The sequence below is a fragment of the Zonotrichia albicollis genome, chromosome 12 (genome assembly GCF_047830755.1).
Source record: "Zonotrichia albicollis isolate bZonAlb1 chromosome 12, bZonAlb1.hap1, whole genome shotgun sequence".
NCBI classification, from domain to species: Eukaryota; Metazoa; Chordata; class Aves; order Passeriformes; family Passerellidae; genus Zonotrichia; species Zonotrichia albicollis.
Window position 1 is genome coordinate 20,012,848 of NC_133830.1, and position 23,014 is coordinate 20,035,861.

Consider the following 23,014-nt stretch of genomic DNA (forward strand, 5'->3'; position numbering starts at 1 on the left):
CTTCCCATTTCTCCAGAGGAACACCCAGCAAACCACTGCTGAAGGCACCAGCAGAGAAGGTCTCCTTGCAGGCACTCCCTGGATCCAGTCCCTGCAACCTTGCAGTACAAGACTCTCACAGGAACAACAAACCAGAGTTACTGTTCAACTTGGTATTTGCACTTTTCAGTGCAAAAAACGAATCCTTGGGCTTCCTTGCCTGAAAGCTGCCAATTATTCCATGAAACTGAACTGCAGGTTGTTTATTAACTGCACCAGGATTCCCAGAGGGCTTCTAAAGGGGCAAAGAAGCTGAATGCTGTTGATACTGAATGCTGTCAGCTCCAGATCTTGGATTTCAGTATCTTGGATGATAATGAATTATATCAGATTGGTAGAAATTAAAAAAAAAAAAAAAAAGGATGATAGATGACTTCTCATGGGAAACCCAAACATTGAGCTTAAACCAGGAGAAAAAAAAGCCCAGCTGACTACTTTGAAACAGTACTCTCAATATCTTTCAGGAACTAGAACAGGGCATCTCAACAGCAAAACCAAACCTGGTACAAAAGTAGAAGTAAAATGGAAAATGGGTCATTTTATCCAGCATGGCTGTAGTTCTCCCAAAGCACCCGATAGATGTAATGAATTCTGTGTTTATATGAAGGATATCTGCCACAAGAATAGACACAGTTAAATACAACCATCCAAACTAAGGACTCAGCAATTCCTCTTTTAGCACATCAGGCAGAATAATCAAGTTTAACTGAAAGGAAGTGCATAGCAGTGTACAAATGGAGGAAAAAAGTCTGAAACAATGATGAATAACAGAACGTTACTGTGTAATAGGCAAATCTGTCACTAAAGTAACTGTTATGAATTATGTTTGTAGCAAGGCATGCAAAGGTAACATCACTTATGCAAACATTGCCAACTCCACACAGGAAACTTACATTATTCTTTTCCTTAAGGATAAAAAATGGGCTGAAGGATCATTAAATGTATGACTAAACTGTACTATGAAACACTTCTCTTTATCAAAAAATATTTTGCCTTTTTTTTTCCTAGAAAAGCAACTGTTGCATTCATACATAGTTACACTAAATCCAGTCATTTCCTCCTTTTATATTTTTCCACACATGCCCACACCCAATTTAAGATGTTTTCTATCTTTAGCTAAGTTGAATGCTCTTTAACAGTCCAACAGCTCAGCATTTGGCTGAATCACTTCGTGGAATGAACTTCCACAATGCATCGGAGATAAATTCATTCTGCAAGTGCACTGCAAGTGCAGGATAACTTTTTTAGTTTATCATAAATCCACACACAGCATCACACCAGAAGAAAACTCGTTTGTTCCTGGAGTTTTCATGCAGCCCATGAACAGAGCTCTGTGTTGCTGTACCTTTGACACGCATTATTTTGTAGTTAGGAACATCCTTACAATGGGGACTGTATGTGTTAACATGACAAACCCCACTCTCTGTTCCTCCTGTGGCAGTTATTCAAGTATCTGTTCTTTAAAGGCCTTAGAACGAAACTATTTTTTCTTGTATCTTATTTTCTGGCTGAGGGCACGAGTGGCAAATGTTGATTTACCCCTGTGAGTGTGACACACCTTCCCATGCAGCCAGGACAAGGCCAGGTCTCCGGCCGGCCCCAGACACCGGGAACAGCCTGTACCAGAGCCCTGCAGTCAAACTCGCACTGCTTTGACACAAATCATGTGATTCCCGGCTCTCTCCCGAAAAGCAGTGTTTACACATCGGTGTCTGGAGCGGCACACGCCAGGTCAGCTCACAGCCCGCTGCCACAGCTGCCGATTTATGGCTCTGCCTTGTCACCCACAGCCAGCGCAGCGCAGCGGGGCCGCCCGGGACGCCGCGTTAAACCACGGAGATGATTTAAGACGATTTAACCCTGGGCTCCTGCAGGGCAGCCAGAGCCTCCTCCTGTCCCCGCTGCCGAGCCAGGGCAGAGGGAACGAGCTCCCGATCGCCGCGACCCGGAGACATCCCGGGGACAACCCCGGAACAACAGGGGGGACTCCAGAGACAATCCCCAGGGACAAAAGGGGTGCTCCCAGCCCAGCAGGACCCCCCAGTCCCATCCTCCCGCACCGCCCCACAGCGAGCCCGGGCAGCGGCGGCGTTGGCGGCGCGGAGCCCTTTGTGCGGCAGCGGCGGCGCGGGGCTCACCCCCGCAGCCCTCGGCAGCGCTCACCAGCTGTCCAGCTCCAGCTCCAGCAGCGACTGGGTCCGCTCCGAGCTGCAGTGCAGGCACCACATGGCCGGGCCGGAGTGTCGGGCAGGGAGCTCCGCGCCACCATAGCCGCCCCTCGGCCGCCCCGCCCCGCGCCCGCTCCCCTCAGCCGCCGGCGGCGGGGCAGGGAAGCGGGCAGAGCGCACGCGTGGGGGCGGGATTCCCGGGAAAAGCGCGGCTGCGAGGGTCCCGGCACTCCAGCTACCCTCACACCCCTCACCCTGCCCCGTGCGGCTCCAGCAGTCACTGTTTTCCAAGGGCTCCCCTCACTCCAGCAGCCCTCAGACTCCTCACCGTGCCCGGGGCCCCTCGGGCCGGCTCCGGCGGGCACTGTTCTCCAAGGGTTGCCCTCACACCCCTCACCATGCCCGGGGGATTTTCGGTGCGGCTCCAGCGGGCACGGTTCTCCGAAACTCCCCTCACACCAGCCGCCCTCACACCCCTCACTGTGGCCGGGGGCCCCTCGGGCCCCCTGACAACAAAATCGCAACACCCTTCCCACAGCTTCATATCCTATAATAACACAACAAAGCTCCGCTGGCCAAGCTCTGGCCAGAGTTTGGGGAAACTTTAGTCAGGAACTGAAAGTGTCGCTCTTGCAAACCGGGTGCGAGGAGGAGCACGGCGCAAAGATGTGCATACGACATATCTCGTATTGCTACATCCCATGAGGGCTGATCACGTCTTTCAAGGTGGTGAATAGAATCGAGGCAATTTTAGTTAAACCCCCTTAAACATTTGGATGGAGTGTGCATTTTGCATAGTTTCCTAAGGAAGCGTTAGGCATAGATTCCAATAAGCCTGGGTTTAACTAGCTTTTAGTGAAACTCAAACACGTTAAGGAAGGACACACCTACACCGGCTGTTTTCATAGGGATGTCACTGCAAGACTCTAACCAGAGACTATTTACGCTGCAGTGCCTGCTTTCAACATCTAATGATTATCCAGACAGCCTCTTTCCCGAATGTCTGGGATCCACAACAACCCCACGTTTTTCTGGTCCTGACTCAATGCCTCCTGCATCAAGCTTCGTCTCCACTTGTAAACAGAGACAAATCCAAAGCAGACACAGGCAGTTCCCAAAAGTCAACTTCTACGGAAACCAGTTTCCATTTAGGAACCAAGTGCAGACAGTTTTAGCGTGGGCTGTGAAGGGAGGAGACACTGGAAAGTGTGGCTGGAAAGCTCTGACCTCCAAAGCAGTCACAGAATTTTCTGAAGAATGTGCTTTTCTGAAGCCACTTCAAACACAATCTTCCTTCCACAGATACGATCATGCTAGATCAGCAAATAACGAAGCAATACAAACACATCCCATTCCAAACACTGCATGGATAGTTGTTACAGATGGCTTTCCCCCCATCAATGTCAAGCATCCAGAATTCTCAAGTTAGTTTTGACCATTCAGGTAAAAAGTTTTTGTTAAGTCATTTTTTGCTTGAATATGTTGTTAAAATTTAACGTAGAGATTTTAAATGCCCAAATCATCTACACATTTAAGATCTTGCATGTATTTCAATGGGGGAATTAAACACAGAAAAACAAATTCTTGCTGCACTACGCAGACAACATTGTGGTTTCTGAGTCGAGGCAGCCTGTTGCAGTTATTTTTGGAGGGATTTTTTGGTGAATGTTTCAGCATTCCAAAAGCATTTTAATTCAACCCTAATCAATAGTGTACATTCAGTTTTCCCTCAGGTAACAGTAACTGTAATCCACACCACACAATCCACCCTGTCTCAGGTGGTGATTCAGCACAGATCTCTATGATTTCTTAGACAATTTTTGGTGGCACACAGCTAAGTTTCTTTGCCATCCTGATGGCAGAGGTGCTGAACACACAGAGCTGATGTTTCAGGCTCCAGAAAACAAGGGTAGGAGAGGCTTTTCTATTAACACAGAGCCAAACGTGGGCTTGTGGGCTTCTACAGCACCTCATTGATCTGCACTTTGCATAGGAAACTTTGGCAGAACCAGTAGGATGTATGTTCTCTGTTGTCCTCCTGCTGCTGTTTTGGCACCAAACTAGTGTTAGAGTTATCACTAAGATATTGTGGAAATTTGTAGTGCAGTGTAAAGAGATCAAAAAGTGACTTTTCATGTCCTACCATCCTTATTCCTGGCAATTTGTTGGAGCACAACTAACAGCACAACACAAAGTGATCTTTGCTCCGTTAGATCGACTTAAGCACAAATGAAGGAACTGGGAAATCTCTCTGAAGAGGAAGTAAACAAAGATTTTAAAGTGTGGTTTTACACTTTCCAGACCAGCCCAGAAGTTTGAGGGAAATAATTGTGAAGCGAGTGGGCTGGCTGACCTCGGGAAGAGCTTACTGTGACAAGCAGCTCACCCACTGCAGATGTGGCTTCGTTCACTTTGGACCACTGCAGTTTCCAGCCTGATGCCCAACAAACAGCACTCTCAAACTACAATATCTCAGCAGTGAATGACTCCCTCAGACCATTCAACCCTCCCTGCTAAAGCTAAACCTATTTCATTTCTGATACAGAAATAGAATTAAACCTTAGATTAAACGCAGCACTGAGATTTTGGTTTATCCAGTAATTTACATAAATCACTGCTATTTAATGTGTTAATGGCTAAAACAAAGTTTGTAAACCCCCAGAGTGCAACAAACTCAATTTGTAATTATGAGCACACAGCAATTTGTACAATATGCCATCTAAATCTACAGTAATTATGACCCTGCTTAAAGGGTAATTCCCACTTTAATCACATTTAATACACCATTATTTCCAAGATCTGAGAAGGCTGAAAAATAGGCATTTGTTTTGCATTTTGCTTGAATACAAGCAAAGGGTTACACAGGCAAAAAACCCCAGAAGAAACTGCTAGGGAGTAGTTTTCTTCCTGCAGAGTATAAATACAGCCATGCAGCATTGTACAATAAACTGCATATACAGGTCAAAATACCTGTTATTTCTCTCACAATGGGATTTGAGGGGATATTAATGAAAAAAATATGCTAACCCATGTGGATCCTCAACATCCCGCCTCCCATGGTGAATTCTCTGTTCCTCATGCTCTCCCTCCACCCATGCTTTACCTGTACACCTAACGTAAACCTAAATAAAATAAGTATTCAGTAAAAAAGGTTGGGATAGATCAGTTTCAAGGATGTACAGCACAATCCTCTTTCACATTGTTCTCTTCTAGTGCACAGTGAGAATTATCAGTGAACAGTAATCAGTCCTCTAACCATATAAAACATCATAATGTTCCCACATGACCTGGAATGACATGGGAATGCTCAAGTATGCCAGGGAATTCTTCAAAAGCTAACATGCTCCTGTACTCATCCCAGTTTTGTGTCCCCCCTAAGTGGATTTATCTTTTCTCATACACATTTCTGCATTTTCCATGGCTCTGTACTAGATTATTTCATTTTTTAATGCCAACACACAAAAATCAGCATAAAAACAATAACTACAACTTCAGTTCATTTCTTCAACTGAACTTATAAAGCCTTTAAACAAACACATCTGGGAAAAGGCTTTATGCTGTCAGTTGCTACGGAGAAGGCAAAACAATGAATCTTTGTAGTCTTTTTTGCTCTCCATAGAACAAATCTTAAGTCTATTTAAGGCAAAGGAAATCTTCACTGGTTTCAAGGGTTTGGAGACCCCAAAATGGTGCTTTTTTTCCATGTATCTCAAAGCCCATCACCTTTTCAAAACCTAAACAAGTTATTGCTGTATGAATGATGGGAATACTGAAGCATAATGATTATAAACCATAGCAGAGGAAAATTAGAGTAACTTCTGTCAGTTGCCTTGCAGATCAGTGGGAGAACTAAAAGTGAAACAGATCTATCTACATGCTCTGCTTCTTTATCCCCTCCCACAAAACAAGATGCTGCACTCTACAGAGGGAGGAAATATCAGTCTGTGTTGTTGGCCCTCAAAAGAAACCTTGCCAGAGAAAGGCTGTGCTCTCCAGCAAAGTCTCTCCCTACCCTGGCTAGAGGATTTGGTTAAGAGCAGCAATTTTGGAACAAAGAAGGAAATTCCACATGATAACAAGGTTTCAAAATGCTAAATACACTGATTTACCAAGGCTGGAGCATGCAAACCAGGCAACCCTGCAAACTACAGCAAGTTATGAAGCACATATACAAAATCACAGTGCTGAGAGAAACAATGCCTAAAGAGGCTTAGACTGCAGTCAAACCATTAGACCAGAGCCAGGATTCCTGACTGAAAATTCCCTGCTGTCACCACTCTGACCTGGTTTTGTCTCTCAGAGTCAGTAGTTGATCCTACAAACCCTCATTTGTGCTAGAAGCTATTGTAAACTGTATTAGTGGTGCACTATAACACTGCCTGACTATTTACATCCACGGCAACAACACTGCGGAAAGTAACATTAGGCAGAGCTTTTTGAACATGATTTAGGTTTGTCTCTCAGACAGCTCTGAATGCTGCTCACGCTGCTTCTGAGCTGATGTGTTCATCCTCTGGCCCTGCCTCTGCTCCCCATACTGCAGCTCACAGCAAGACACAGTTCTGGTTTTCCACAAATCAATCCATTACTAGATAACTGCATTTCATTATAACACTATCAAGAGATTTAAAATTTCTCTTAACAGATCCACAGGCACATGAAACTTTTTTTTTTTTTTGTACAAATACCAAATACCTCCCTTTGAAAAGAATTTAGCAGAGGCCTTTCTGCAGCTGTCACTGTTGCTGCCACTCACCCCAGCAGTGAAACGATACCTGAGGAGCAGAAGCTGCCAGAAAGGTCAGTCAGCACTGAGGGGCAGTTCTTCAAGAGGAAACATTTCTTTTTCATAAATCCATGCACAGAAGGAGAGTGGATGCTTGGAAATCCCCCAAAGGCAGTACAGAGGCTGATAAGGAGCCAGAGAGCCCCCTGAGAAAGAAGTTCATCTGGAAGCCAAGAAAGCCACTCGGTTCACCAGAAATTGTAGATGGAATAAAAGGGAAAGGGAAATCTCTGTTCTGAATTTGTAGGGCAATAAAGGCAGGACTCTGTACCAGGAATTCAAGGTGATTGCAATTATAGTTCTGCTGATACCATTATGTGTATAAAACTCCTTTGTTCCTTCCAATAAATATGTCCAGGGGTGGCTCCCTCATTCTCCTCACGTGGAGTGGCACTTTGTGGAATCCAGCGTTGCCACAGCCCAGGACACACCCAGCCATTGGCAGCACCAGGTCACAGGGTTCCTGTGGCTGCGTGTGCGGTGCCACTGCTGAGCAAGCGCGGTGGGCACCCATGGGGAAACGCAGGGAGTAAGGAACATATCCTGCTGCTCTAGACCAGCAGACCTCACAGAGGGAAAGCTGAAACCATGGACTCCCCCCTCCAGAATGTTAGTCTTAATAAAAGCCTGAAAAAGTAATTGTTACTGAATAAAATACCTTGCAATGAATTTGGACAGAAAACACACATTGAGATGACACAAATAATGCAGGTGGCTAATACACTTTGGGTTAATGCTCTTGAGTTGTGTAAACCAACTGAACCCAAATCATCCTTTAAAAATATTCCATACCAGAGGTTTCTCAGAGCTTCCTCTTTTTTTCTCCTTTCATTCATGGCAGTAATGTTGTATTTTCTGCAAGAAGTATTTCTTTGGGATTAATGGCAGCCGAGATTAAACATTGCCTAGTTATGCTTCATGTCATCAACCTCTCAAAACCTCTCCATCCCCAAGAAAAGCATGATTATGTTTACTTGATATTTAATGTTCTGGGGATTTTTCCAGTTTGAACAATTCATACATTTACTGAGATGAGCGAGCTTCAGTGCACACACTAAAATCAAGCAGAAAGACACATGACTGATTTTAACATTTTTTACTAATATTTTCTACTTCTAAAAAATACAGAATTGTGTTTCTTTGAACACATGTGTGAAAATAATTACAAACCCCACAGACAGTGGCTGTAGGCTTGGGAACATAATTACTATTTAGCCTTAAAGTAAATACTGGAATGTTGCTACTTCAGATTCTGGGCAGAAGTGTCTCTCCAGCAGCATTTGTGACATCTGGCTCAGGATAATGTGCTGCTCTCAGAGATCACAGTGTGTGCCATGCAGAAGGACATATTTTCCATGAGTGCCTTTCTGCAAGCACCATTCGAAACCAAGGAATTTTTCTACTTGAAGCTCAGACTGTGTTACACTTGTTTATTTTAATAGCAACTACCAAGTTTAAACTGTCAGTAAAATGACAAGCATCGCTGCAATTCCCATATATAAATAATAATTTTTTTAAAAATTAGCAAAATCCATTTTTGAGGTAAAGAAATCACTCTTTTACTAACTGCATATTTAATCATGTGGGTAAGAAGAAGATTATAAGGGAGATCTTACTATTTACCTAATAAAGTTAGATTTAAAGTCATTTCATGGAAATATTTTCATGGTTTCTGTATTAGTGCATGGCTGTGCAGTGCAATTACTTTTAAATCCAGAAAAATATTTATCTACACTCCCATTTTGTCAAATCCATCAGCATTGACATGCACTGTAGGACTCGGATAGAAAACTTGATTAAAACTTGATTAATTTTAATTTTTAAATATTAAAATTAATATTTATGGACACTTCTTTTTGGCATTGCACATCCCTGAGCCGATCCTGCAGGCGGCTGTGCCACCACAGTGTCCCCGTGCACACAATGCAGCACAGGCCTCTGCTGAAGCTTTCTGCAGAGTGCAAAGGGTGGTGACCATGGCAAAGCAAACCAACAAAGCCACATTCCCCAGCAGTGCTCATGCAGCAAAATGAGTCCTGGGCTAAGGTTACCTCTGCAGACACAGGTCAGGGAACAGCTGTGCGTGTGTGACACCACTGTGCCAACAGAGCTCAGCCCCCGCTCACCCAACTCAAGAACTATCAAAACTCAATCCTAGCTGAAAGTAACAACAAATATTGACCTTTTCCATGGTAATCTTTATAGGGAATAGAAACTTTAGTGGTGTAAATAAAAACAGGAGTGGAAACAACGACAACACACCTTGGAGAAACACCCACACCAACACGGAATGAAGAGCATAAATAAAAGGAGTAATTTTGTTCCTGCTTCCTGGCTGGAGCCTGGAGGGCAGCACAGCAAGTTCCAGCGCCCTCTCTATGGAACATGCTGAACTCTCAGAAAAAAGGCTGGGCAGCTCAGGCTGCTTTCACAGGGAGACAGGGCACCTCTGCCCATCCTGCCCGAGCTCTGGATGAAATCTGGAATAAAAAAGCAATCTGGATAAAAAAGCAAAAGATCCCTCTTTCCTTAAGGGGAGAACAGAATGGTTTCACTGAATGGCACACAGTGAGGGCAGCCTGACCCCCTCTCCTTTTACCTCCTCTGAAAGCGTATTTGCACACACCACCACCACCACCTGCCCCACAAGGTGTGGGCTAAGGTACCTATAATAAACCAAAGCATATTTTAAATCACTGCCTTCAAAAGGCAGAAATGGCCAAAGAAATCCCATTTCTCACACCCAAAACAGCAGGGCTGAGACAGGGCACCTCTGTGTGCCCACTGGGCTGAGACAGAGCAGCAGTGTGTGCCCACTGTTCCACTGCTGCTCCAGCCAGCTCCCCATCCCAGCCATAACCTGAAAATGCACCTACTGTCCATCCCTCTAAACTTGGAAAAATAGGTGAGGTGTAAAAGGGTCGGACAACATTGCCTTATCTTTCCATCCACTGTTAAAGCAGAAGGAAGAAGCAATCAGAAAATACCAACTCTAAATGGCACTGCTGCATTTTACAGGCCGTGCATCAGGGAGTGAGAGGCAGGGCATTTACAGAGGGATCAATCCAAGCTAAGGAGACAGGTACTTGTGTTTGGCACCAGTCCTGCTGAGTGTGCAGCTCCAGAGCACAGAGATGCACACGTGACACCTTCACATTGTCTTCTCTATCACACTGACCTACACAGCGTGTAAGGGAAAAAAGGACCAGAAAAAACCCTCTTTCCAACTCTTTGGCGCAGATAACTGATTACATTTGCCCATATGTTAAATGGAAGAAGAAATGTGTGTCTCCAGTGGGGGAAACACCCAGATTTGCCTTAAATCTCTCCTAGGCACCTTTAGCAAAATACCAACAGAGAGAACAATTTGCACATGAGTATGGACAGTAGATCTTTGTTTACAGATGAGCAAGATCTATATTTTATTCCTTTTGGAAATGCATAACTCCTGAATTTTATAACAACAGTTATACTTTGGCATAACAGCATACTGACACTGAAGACATCAGGGTGCTGAATTTTCATCTTTTAAAATTGTTACTTATTGCAGTCCTTGTTTTGAATCTGGATAAAAGAGCAAAAGATCCCTCTTCCCTTAAGGGAAGAACAGAATGGTTTCACTGGATGGCACACAGAGAAGGCAGCCTGACCCCTTCTCCTTTTACCTCCTCTGAAGGAGTATTTCCACACACCACCAACACCACCTGCCCCACAAGGTGGGGCATAAACCAAAGCATATTTTAAATCACTGCCTTCAAAAGGCAAAAATGGCCAAAGAAATCCCATTTCTCACACCCAAAACAGAAAGGCTATTTTGCAATAAACTATAGCACTGAAGTGAAAATTCACTGAAGTGAAAATTCAGTTTTAACTTTCAGTTGACCTTTTGTCCTGTCACAGAAAATATTTAATGAATTAAGTCTCATCTAAATCTTAGACAAAAAGAAAATTAAAATCCATTATGTTAATTAATTACATGGCACAATTAAGGGTGGGTATCCTTTCAAGTCCAAACAGTTAATTTACAACTAGAACCACCCCAGGTGCCCTAGGAAAAGCTGCTAAGCAATCTAGAGATTAGGAAGAGGAAGTAATTTGAAATGTGAATTCATTGGCTTTACCATCAGATGTTCTTTCCTCCCCACACCCCCCAGTCTAGGTGCCCATGCTATGAACTTCCAGTTTGTATCTTGGTATGAACTTTCAGTTTGTATCTTGGCAAATAAAACTACCCTGAGGCAATAAAAGAGACAAAGAATGCATTGTAAATGGATGATCTTTGGCATCCACCAAAGATTGCTCAGTGAATCAGTTTATATTAATGTTACTTATCTTCACCAATGTGCAGGAAATACACTCTGGACTCAAAGGGACTCCAATCTCTGCTACTCCTCCTACTCTTCAGCACACACAGGACTGCAAGAGCACTGGCAATTTAATCAATTTGTATTTTGTGTTATCTGACCAGAGAGATTTCCTCCTCCTCTAGGGTAGGATTTATCCTGGTGTGCTCAAAGCTCTGTTTGCCGAGAAGCCAGAAAACTGAATTACAAGAAACACTTTATTTTGTTGATGGGATTGCAGAGAGGTGACTGGGGCAGAGCACAGCCGGTTCCTGGTACCAGCCACCATGGCAGAGATGATGGAGAGGAGGGATGCAGTTCCAGTCAGGGCTGTTCTGTGGAAACCACAGTGGAAAGCTTTCCATCCTCATGAGCCGACAGGGGCTGACAGCAGAGCTGGAGATGGAGCAGGCTGTTTCAGAGAGGGGGAACCATCTAGAATCCTCCAGGGGCTTCTAGTGCAAACATTTCATGGCCTGTGGATATGACCTCCTATCCCAAACCAAAGTTAAGCTAAGCTTAAGGTGCAAACTCGGCTATGGATAAGAGACCCCACCAGGGGAAACCAAAGAGGTGACACAACCTCACACCAAAGAGGTGACACAACCTCACACCCAAGGGTCACCAAACCCCTTCTCAGATGCTGCAGGTGTTCAGTTCCTGAACCACCATGAGGATAAATTTTAGTCTTCTAATTCTCCCCTATGAATTCCCCAGCGGTGCCAGAGAACATCACCCAAATGTGATGTACAGGCCCCTGTAATCCATTCAGAGGCCCAGAGGGACACAGAGAATATTTATAGTATCAAACCTCCCATCACATTCACCATGAGCATTGCTTTGGGCCTGAAGCCTGTAACACAAAACCAGCACACTGAGGTTTGCAACCCCACTGCAATGAAGGAAACAGTGAAGGACAAGCACCTCCATGTTTAGTTATCAACTAAAAACCCCAATGTTTAATTCTAGGAAGAGAATTCTGACTTGCTAGAGACAGAAGAAAAATGAAGATAACTGCAGCTCAACAAGAAGTGTTGGAAACCTGTTCCATTTCCTTGATTGGATCACCAGCTTGGATATTATGCCATCTTTCGTTTAAATTATGAATTGCAAAGTAATTGAAATGTGAAGTATTGCTCAATCAGTTTAAAAATTAATCTCAAGAAATTCAGGCATACTTGATTTACAATTATTTTTCTTCCTACCAAAAATACCAGCAAAATCTGAAATATTAAGAACTTTTAATCTTGCAACTTTGCATCTGATACTCTCAACTGACAACACAAAATCCTCCAGTTTTTACAGGGAGATGAGTACAAAATTTACTGAAATAATTGCCCAGGCAGTGGAGCATGTCCAAACTGTATCAGGTGCTTGCTCTACAGCCATTCCAGGAGCTTCTCTCCCACATCACTCCACAGGCTTTTTGTTACCCACCACAATGTAGTTTCAACGAGTAACTTAAAACTGGCAGCGAAGATGCACCTTTATTTACAGGGTTCTCTTTCCACACAGTGCAGACAAAGCACCTGCCAGTGCTCAACAGAAATGGGATCATCCATTTTGCTTTCAGGTTGCTTATAAAGCCAGCAGAGCCTGTCTTGAAGTTCTTTAGTGATGTTTTCTTACACTTATTTTTTATTAAATATCTACTTATAGCATATTCTAGCTATTGAGGATGAGGGTATTCATAGCAGGAAGATATTTGTTGTGGTTTGGGGTTTTTTAGTAATCAAATTACTTTTCATCAGTGGAGAAATACTCAAAGCATCCCTTTTTCTACTGTCCCAAAACCTCCCCCATAACCCAGAAGGAATGAAACAGCCAAACAGTCCACGCTGGAGTTATTTCCAATGGATTCTTTTTGAAATTCCCAGCAGAACACACATTCTGAACAATGTGGAAAGATCACCTGATAGACAATCCAAAATCCTGATTTTTTTTTTTTTTCCTGGAATGGATACTGCCAGTGGCACCAATGGAGCCGTTCCCAGGAGAGGAGGAGTTTGAAGTTCCTGCCCTCAGCATTCAATGACACAGAGCTGAGAGCTGGGATCTGGGCTTTGTTTAGGCCTGGAGAAAGCACTCACACTGCCACACAGCAGAGCAGCAGCTCAGTTCTCTGTGTCAGGGCTGCTGAGAGCAAGCTCCACTTGAGGATTGCTGAAAGGAAGAGGCACCATTAGCACTGAGGAAAGGTGACCCTTCCACGCTGTGACAGAATTTTCAAGGCTGGCCTTCATCTACATCTGCTCTAAAACACAGACTCGAGAGCTCTGACAAAAACCTGCCTGACCACAGACCTGCATTTACCCTCCCTACAATGCAAACAAATACAAGTAGAGCAATAAAGAACCCCAAACATTCAAAATGAAGCACACTGAATTCAAGCCTCACAAGCACCCACTGCAACAATATTCCATGCAGAATCAAAGATAGACTTGAGAGCAGAAATCTTCTGAAAATCCCTGCATATGCTGTCCAAGGCATAATGCTACAGTGGTGATGGTACATACACCCTTCAATTATTTCACTTCTAAAAATGAAGGATTAATTATTTTAAACCTGATGAAGCTCAGATACTTCTGCAAAGTTTTAAAATAAAAATAACTTCTTGTCTGTGATGAATTTTATCACACTAAGAAAATCACCATAGAATAATCTCAGGGATTCATTCTTTACTCAGACAAATTCCAACTGCATGCTACATTTTCTCCATCCAGAATACAGTTTTCCTTAGAAAACTCAGCTCTGTACTGAGAGGGCTCCACATGCCCATGTCCTCACACAAACTCCACAGAAAGCATTACATCAGCTCATCTACAACTGTGAGATATGAACCGCAAAGGGGAGGCAATAAACATTCCACAAAATTCAGGGGGTTTTATTTTGGAGAAGATTTCCCTGCATTTATGCTCCCAGAACATGCTGACTCACATGTACAGCTGGAGCTGGCGGAACAGCATCTCCCTCGGAGGTGGCAATTCCCTCTGTGCTTGTGAAGGAAGCAGAGAAGATGTGACTGCACGAGAGGAAAAGCAGCAGAGCTTGGAGCTAACAGCAGCTAACCAGGCTGTCTGGATGTGTGGTCACCACAGGCAGAGCCTGAACAGCTCTGCTGGAGGAGAGGGGTTTGGCAAAATCCCAGATGGGGAACAAACGCCTGGAGCAAGTCAGGCTCTGCGAGGGAAGCACCCGGAAACACACGGAATGTTCCGAGTCTGCACCACTCAAAACATAATTTAATCCATTTACCAAAGCCATTAGAACGTTTCCCTCTGGGTAAAAGACACAGGCACAAAAAGCATCTCCTCTTGGCTCGTTTCTATGAAGTGTGGTCAGACATACTTGCATCAAGAGGCCAAACAAGAATGAGCATGAGGCTGAAATGAAGTCTTCCTGGCTACTCTGGTAAAAGAATTTAGGATGTAATTTTTATTTTAATATACACTGTTAGTTGGTGCATTAGCCATGTTTTGAAAGTTTTTCTTCTCTGCACCATTCTCTCTTTTTGGACCCCAGTGGGTTTATTAGAACCAAGCCACCCAGACTCTCTCTGCCCCGCTGTCAACACAGCAGTTACATAAACCTGATCCATTTAATTTGTTGTGCTCAAAGCCCAGCTACTGCAGCCAGTTTGCAAACAATGCTAATATTCCATGGGCTCAGACAACAGGCACCACCAGCTCCAAGGGAGCAGCCTGCCCAGCAGCTGCCACAGCTCCCACTGCCTGCCGTGGGAAGGGGGGAGGATGCTGATCCTAACCATTCTTGTTCTATTTATGGCTAAAGCACAACATACATCAGGTATAAACCTCAAATCTGTGTGCAGCTCTTGGGAACTGTTCCTAAAAAGCTGTAAATCTAAAGCTCTGTAAGTAGAAAGCAATCTCAAAAATGAGTGGAAGTTTGCTGGGAGAAACAACCTCTTCATCTGATTCTTTTTAAATGGTACAAAATAATATGGGTTTTCCAATTAATTATACTAAAATATATAAAGATAATGATTGCCAATAAAAGGGTCAACATGGATGTACAATTTTGGTTTGCAGCATGGAAAGGCTGCAGTATAAATAATCCAAGTGACCTTTCAGGTTGAACCAAGCAACATGGTGCCATAATTCCTCATGCAGGATAAAACCACCACAGCGCTGAAAGTGAGCAGAATAACCTGAGAGGTTTGAGACAGCTGCTGGAACAAAGACTCTACTGAAATAGCTCTGTATTTATACCCAGCTCCTGGAAGAACATAAGAGATAAAACTCAACCACCTTTGCTTGACGAAAGAGGAAACAATTTAATTTTGAGAGGCACGTCTATCTCTGCTGCTTTCTGTTCATGTAAACCTGGCACTTTGCATTAAAATCCTGCAGCTGAGCAGACTGGTTATTATTTCACCTGACACTGCTAAAGAGCATTTAGGTCAGTCTGCACAAAGAGCCAGACCTTTCCTGATTCCAGTTTTCAGCACCGTTGGATGCTGAAGGTTTTGTGATGAAGCTGTCACGTTCCCACCGGGCAGAATTGAAGATCAGGTGACACACCACGCGTTTTGTGACGTTGTGCTGGTTTAGGAAATTAAGGGTCTATCAATATTTGCTTTGGGAAACGTTTCTCCCCAAATCTCTCAGATGCAGTTTGCTAGAACTTCCTCCTGCTGGCAAGAGAGCACGGTACAGTCACTGCCACAATGACGAAATGAGGTCCCTTCGTGCTCACAGACAAATGTGCATTGAAATCATCCTGCTGCAGTGGGGGGAAACACGCAGCAGCTTTCACAAAGCCTTCCCTGAACAAAAGCTTTAAACATCTTTAGGGACTTTGCCTTACCCTGAGATGGAGAGAGTATTCTGGTTGTATGAATAAAGATATGGATAAACAGGATTTTTAGGGCATGAGACTCCCAGAAGGTGATTATCAGCAGCATTATTCAGCTGGTTTTTTCCAATATGGTTTGTTTCAGAGTTGCTTTTGATAAACAGATGAATAATGAAAGAGGTGTGATCCTGCTGAAGCAAAAGTAAATGAAATGAAGGCAGAAACACTGGAAAATGAGACAAAAAACCACAGTAAATGCATTCAGCAACGTCCAACACTTTTAAAAACCTTGATAGTTCCACTGAAACCGCAGTGGCTGTTATCAGCCACCAGCTGGGAATCCCAACTGATGAGAGCCACAACCACTGTGCTATTTTGTTCATATTTTCCAAACAACAGACAGAAAAGAGTGAATTTCAGAAGATTAATAAACACATCACGTTGTAATTATTTTGTTCCTTCTGCATGTAGTAAAAGCTAATGTTTTTTTTACTGCATGTTCTAACTCAGATTTTGTATTTGCTATATTAAGGCACTCTGTAAGGAAATATAAAACTACATTCATGCCTTATGTGTGAGCCTATTTTGCTGAAGGATTTATAAATATTAACAAGATAAAATTTACAAATGCAAAAGACACCATTTGCAGCTGTAAATGTTTAATTCTAAGGGAACAGGAACAACATTTTCATCTTCATGCAAGTCATGAGCTATATTAGAAGAATTCTGATGTACAGTGTTAAAATAGCAGAAGTGATCAGAGGTAATTGAAAGTCTTTTATGCTACCCCTTCTAGTCCCAGTTCAATATATGACTTTTAAGTCCAAAAAATCTGCTTGATATTGGCAGCAATCTGGAAAGTGGAAGCCCAAATGCTAACATTAATTTTATTAATTCAGTATCCCCTTCCTCCAGGTCAGTGGTCACTCAAAGTGAACATTTTAGATGTTGACTTGGCTAAATGGGAAGTTACACCATAAACTACTAAAATCTAAACTCCTTATGAATAATACTTCCAGCATGGCAAAGGGATAATGGAAGACCTTTGTAATCACTGCAAAGAGGACTATTTATTTTGTGTATTTTATTTATTTCTTCACTCTCACTAGTGTGAGGTGTGGGGAGGGTTTTATTTCCTTGCAGCTGTCACTTAACACAGAAGTAAAGAAATGACAGCACAGAAAGAAGAATGCAGCACAGGAGAAGAGTCCCCACAGGCTGTGACACAGAGCAAGCTCCACGAAAAGCAAAGCCTTCAATATGAAATGGGAAGGAAAAAGAAAATTCTTCCCTGTAATCAACCTGCCATTCTGCCTAGGCCAACTCCTGCACCATCAGCAGTAAATACCTGCTGATTTGACACATCACCCAACTGTCATATCATCTCTGAAGAGAATTTGTTGATGAAGGTATTTTCCAGACCGGTAAATAAACAACAACATCACAACCTATTTCTCAGGTATAAACAGCCAGGCAAAGGGAAGATGAGCTGCATATTGTGCTATTAAACTCTTTAAGTATAATTTACAGCTAATTGCCTTTCACAGTGGGGGAAACCCATCCCTCCCCAGCCAGCTCCATGCTTGATTTTTTATCCAGCTTCCCCAGGCTTTAATTGCCTGCTCAGACTGGGATGGGAGGCTCCAGCAGCACCATCAGCAGGGGCAGCTCAGCAGAAATGTGCAGTTTTAGTGCTTTGCTGCAGGCCAAGAGTTCCAGGGAGGGAAAGCCTCATGTCTCCTCCCCCTCACTGAATACTGGTGCACCATGGTAATTACAAAATACCACCCGAGAGGCCTTGCGGTCTTTTCCAGCTCCAAAAGGCAGCTTTGACTTTTTAGTTCACAAACAGAAAAATTGAATTATGGTGTTCTAACAAACATTGCAACTATTAGGACTGCATTTATGAGGTGATGGATGCCCAGAATCCAGTTGGCTCTTTGGCTCCAGTCATTTCACCACAACACAAAATGCTGTAGTGGGGTCTGGAAACTGCTGGAATTACAGAGTCCTCTTGGCCCTGAATTACCCATGGTATTATTCTTAAATCTTTCAAGAGTAAATAACCCTTTATTGATTAAATTGCTTTTAAACCTGTGCTTCAGTCCCTTAATTTTAGGTGTGTACATGTAATTTTGCAGACAGGCACAATATGCTTGGGTTTTTTTATCTCTACAGAATGTACTTGCTCTCAAACCCCAAGGGTGAGGGAAACGAGACAGCAGTGCAGGCCAGGATGCAACAGCAGTTTTAAATTATGCTGCAATTGACTTGAGAGCAGCATGTGAAGCAGTGTCCTTACAACAGCTGAAAGGTCTTTAATGAATTCCAAAGCAAAAACATTCGCTTCTGAATTTTCACTTTAGCAAGTGCCCAAAATGATGCAGTGCACACTGTAAACAGTTCTGTCCTGTGAATGATAACAAAGAGAAATCATTTACGAGATAACCACGCTCCACAATATGTGCTGTACATCACACACTGCAGGGACTGCTTGGCTATTTCAGGAAATGTTCTTATGCTCACATATTCTCCTTTGGCCCATGTGGACAGACACAAACATCTCCCAGCTCTCAGCAGCTCTTCACCTGCACCAATTCCCCGCAGCCCCTGTGCCTGTCCTTACCTCCAGGTTGTGTTTCTCTTCAGGTCAAGCCTATGATAATAAGCAGCACTTTCTGCAGCAGGTTTATATTGTTCATCTGCTTCCATTATCTTCAAAACAAGCTGTAAAAGTGCATTTAAAAGCCCTCGTCTCAAATTTATTTACACAGCATGGGTATACACTGGAGTAGAAACTGAGCAAGGTCTCATCTGGCTTTCTGGAAGGAACAATAAAACTGCCCAGTCCCCAGAGTGAGATTAGGTTTTCTTTATGATCCTCTGTCTAGGAGGTACTCCTGTTTTTACAGCCCAGCACAGTGAGGATGAGATGATTTTGGATATGGGCATTGCACATGTCAACCCATTCACAGAAGAGCCAATTTCAGTAAAACTGAAATATCTCCTATTCTTTGCCCTGACCCTCCCTCCCACCTGCATGAAATAAATTCTGTGGGAGGCAATTCATGATGTAGGGGAAGAAAAGGTCACATCTCTGTTTTGAAAGCCTTTCCTGGAGCTCCTCTCCTCCCTACACGTGTTGGTATTTTACTCTGCCTCGGAGGGGCAAGGGGAGAGCTCAGCTGGCCAGAGCAGGGTGCTGGGGGTTCAACCCCTGGGTGGGCCATTCTCTTAAGGACTTGGTGGTCCCTGTGGGTCCCTTCCAGCTCAGAATATTCCGTGATTCTGTGTGAATCTGTGAATCCTGAGCCAGGTTTCTCTGAGGGACAGTGGCCACCTCCTCACCAATGCTGCAGCAGCTCAGCAGGACCATGCCCAGACAGAGGGGACAGCTCCAGGTGCTCCAGGCTCCTCCTCAGGGAAAGCACAACTTTTCCCCCACCCAGCAGAGCCTGCAGTAGTTTCAGGAATCAGGAACAACAATTTGATCCCTTTCTGCCTTGCTGCCATGACCCAAAGCTGCTCACAGCCTGGAAGATGCTCTGGGTGTCCAAAGCAAACCTCAGCCACGCTGAGCCCTTGTGGGTCACTCCAGGGCACACGTGGGTGCCTGGGGCTCCTGGGTTTGCCCTGTGACACAGGCTGGGAGCAGCTCCCAGGGTGCTGGTGATGCCCTGTGCAGGCTGACCCAGAACAGAGGCTGGACAGAGCTAAAGAACAAAGCAGGGATTTATTAAAAGGCCTCCATGGATGCACCTTGGGCAGCACCAGAGCCCAGCCAGGGCTGCACCCAAGATGAACCAAAATGGCCCCAAAATGCACAGCCGGGCACGGGGTCTCTCCGTTTGATCAGTTCTGCTCCATTTGCACTTTGCAGTTCATTGTCCCATTCCAGCTTTAGCCCAGGCAGTCCCACCCTGCTTGTTTTTCTCTCTCCAGCCCACGGTGTTTGTGCTCTTGGGCTGAGATTTGGATCATTTGTCCTTGGTGCCCCGCTGGAGCAGGAATTTTGTCTCCCTGCTCTGTGCACCGAGCTCACCATCCCCTGATACAAAGCCCAGACCCACACACTAAAGCAGCACAGAATGTGTAAAATATAAAAGCTAAACCTGAGACATCATTTTCCCCCTGGAAAGGACTCCTCCAGCCAGGCAGTCTCCCTGAACTTGTTATGCAACAGGCCTACAAGCAGTTCATTCAGCTCAGCCTGAGGATTAGTCTGGTTCAGCTGGACACTTGCAGCTTAATCCTGGCCAAGCCAGAGAGTGTGGCAAAGGCATTCCTGGGATGTGCTGACGGGAAGAATCTGCGGCCAGAAGCCAACCAAGTATGTAAACTTTCAGAAAGCAGCATTTCCTCAGACACTCAGTGTCCATTCTCCACTGCCCTCCCAGAAATCACATCAGGAACTGTCAGAGCCCAGCTCGCTCCAGGAAAAGCATGGAAGGTGGCGTTGCAGCACTATTGCAGATGACAGCTCAGGGTCAGCAGCAGGCCACAGCTGGAGGGAGCTGAGAGAGGAGAATCTCACAGTGCTGGCACTAAAAAGGCTCTGCCTCAGATTTTACTCTCAGTTTGCTCTGAAGCAAAGCAACAGTTCTGCTCTCAGCGAGTAAGGACGGTGTTGTCTTGGCTGCCTGTCCATGTAGGCACATTTAATTATCACAGATCCACAAAAGAACCAATTATGTTCCAAATTAAACTCCCTCTCTTGTTCCTGCCCTTTAATGTGCTGACAAATAAAAGCATGAAATGATTTGTATTCATCATCAGGATGGCTGGGAGAGGTTCAGAGCTTGCAGATGTAACCAGGCCAGGAGAAAAATGTTTGTGCTCAGGAGGGAATTTTAATTGCAGATGTTTTGCACAAGGTAACGAGGGACCTGTGTGCTGAGGCTGCAAGGAAAAAATAATCTGAGGGTTCTCTTCCAATTTAAACTAAATTTATAGAATTTTTTTAAAAATTATGAACATTAAATTAGGATTACATCACCACCAAGCCAATACCTCATCCCTCTTGGTGATGGTGATCTCAACCACAAAACTCACTACTCCACCCTGTTTTGGCAAATAAAAGGAAGCAGTTGTTTGGAGCATTTTATGAATATTGAAAATGCATTTCCTCATACTCTGGCTAAAAGTTCCTTTTTATTTTTTTATAAAAATGAAGAGAGAGAGAGCTTCAGGTATTAGAAAAATGCATTTCAAGTCCTCTAAGGACGTTTCTGGAACCTTACTGAGAGGGATCAAACCTGTATTTGTAAAGTCCTGCTTCAGATCTCTATATTGAGAAATAAACATATGTTATTCTAAGCAAAAATTCCTCCCTCTAAATTTAGAGTTCCATAAATGTGCAGTGCTTTGGCAGCCAAACAAAACAGGTATTTTCACACAAAGAAACCCTTCTTGATTGTGTTACAGAGAGAGCCTTGGCAGGAATCTGTAGCAGAGCTAAAACTGGTCCTGCACTGAAGGGAAGCTGCCTGGTGGCTGCTCCATGCTGACAAGGCAGCTGTGCCACGGGGGTGGGAGGTAAGGGCTGCTTTAAAATGAATTGTTTGGTGTGGGAGCCAGGCCTGCAGATGAAGGGAGCTGATGTGCCCTGGTGTAGAACATCCCCTGGAGGTTCTGCTGACCAGGGGCAGCCCAGGCTGCTCCAAAGGGGCTGCTGGGCTTTGCAGGAGCACCACGGAGCTGTTTCAGCTGGGAACACAAAAATGTGTGTCCAGTTAAATAAAGCCCCTGTCCAAGAGCAGCTTTTGTGGTTTCTTCACACACCTGGGGCCACACGGGATAAAGCCGTGCCCTTATTTCAGAGCTGCAGTGCTGAGCTGAGCTGCCCCATCTCAGGAACCCCCCGGCAGTGACAGGGACAGCATCTGCTGTTTCTGCACCAAAAGGCTCTGCCACAGATCCTTTCCATCAGAGTGTCTCAGCTGGCCAGGCCTGAGCTCAGCCAGGCCCAGCAAGGCTCTCAGAATTTGGCAGATGAAGGTCAGACTCAGAGGAGGGAGCTGCATCCTGCACAGGCATAATTTAGTGTCACAGAAATGCCTTCCAGAGCTGTCCTACCATTCCTCAGCTAATAGGGTGGCTATTTAAAGAAAGAAGGCTCTTTGCAGTGATCCAATCATTTGGAACACGACTGCTGTGCGACCAGCTTTGGTCACACATTTTTCTATTCTTATTTAGGGAACCGAGACCATCTAGTTATTTCTGCTCAACTGAAGGCATCAATTAAAATATTCATTCCCATTAGCTCTGATTCTCTGGAACACTTGCAGACAGAGTACCTGCCAGAACCAGACCACAGCCAGCAAAATGCTCAGGAAAGGCTGAATAGTTTGGTATGAAGTCTCAAGTATTTTCATTTCACTTCATGCCCACAAGCCTTTCTTTCTTTTACATGACAATACGAGGCAGTCTCAGCTCTGTGCTGTCAGGACAGTCACAAATTAGTGTCTCCATGGCTGGTGAAACAGTGCAGTGACAAGTACAATCAGGCAAGGCAAGCTCTCTCATTAAATGTTCAGATGCATGAAAACAGCCAGGCATTTTTTCCTCTAGGATCTGCAGGAGTTGAAACACACCAGTCTGAAGCTGTGAAAGATCACAAACGCACATTTAAGAGCTCCAGAGAAGTGTGGGAGATGCCCACCACATCTCCTCAGAATGTCACTTGTTTTGTCAATACTCAGGCTGCTCACAAAATAAATTGAGAGGTACAAACACAAAGCATCACACAGCCAGTGCAAATCCCCCTTCTCCAGGAATGGCTGCATTTCCTGGCAGACCGTGTCTGATGGCTTGAGGACTCAGATGAGCTCATTATTTGGCCATTGTTTCCCACTGCTCCA

At 44.3% G+C, this 23,014-nt stretch overlaps 1 protein-coding gene across 15 annotated transcripts in view; it reads right to left on the bottom strand.

The window, feature by feature from the left end:
* IQSEC1 (IQ motif and Sec7 domain ArfGEF 1) overlaps positions 1 to 23,014 on the bottom strand; it is a 298,040-nt gene that overhangs the window by 56,076 nt on the left and 218,950 nt on the right. For 2 of the 15 annotated variants that reach the window (XM_026798151.2, XM_026798148.2), the window contains exon 1: positions 2,203 to 2,360. The exons of 12 other annotated variants lie outside the window; for them this stretch is intronic. In XM_026798151.2, coding sequence (XP_026653952.2) covers positions 2,203 to 2,267 — 65 coding nt within the window. In that variant the 5' untranslated portion in view covers positions 2,268 to 2,360. Of the gene's footprint in view, positions 1 to 2,202; positions 2,362 to 23,014 lie in introns of those variants that run through there. One more of the 15 variants, XM_074550172.1, reaches the window with a different exon arrangement.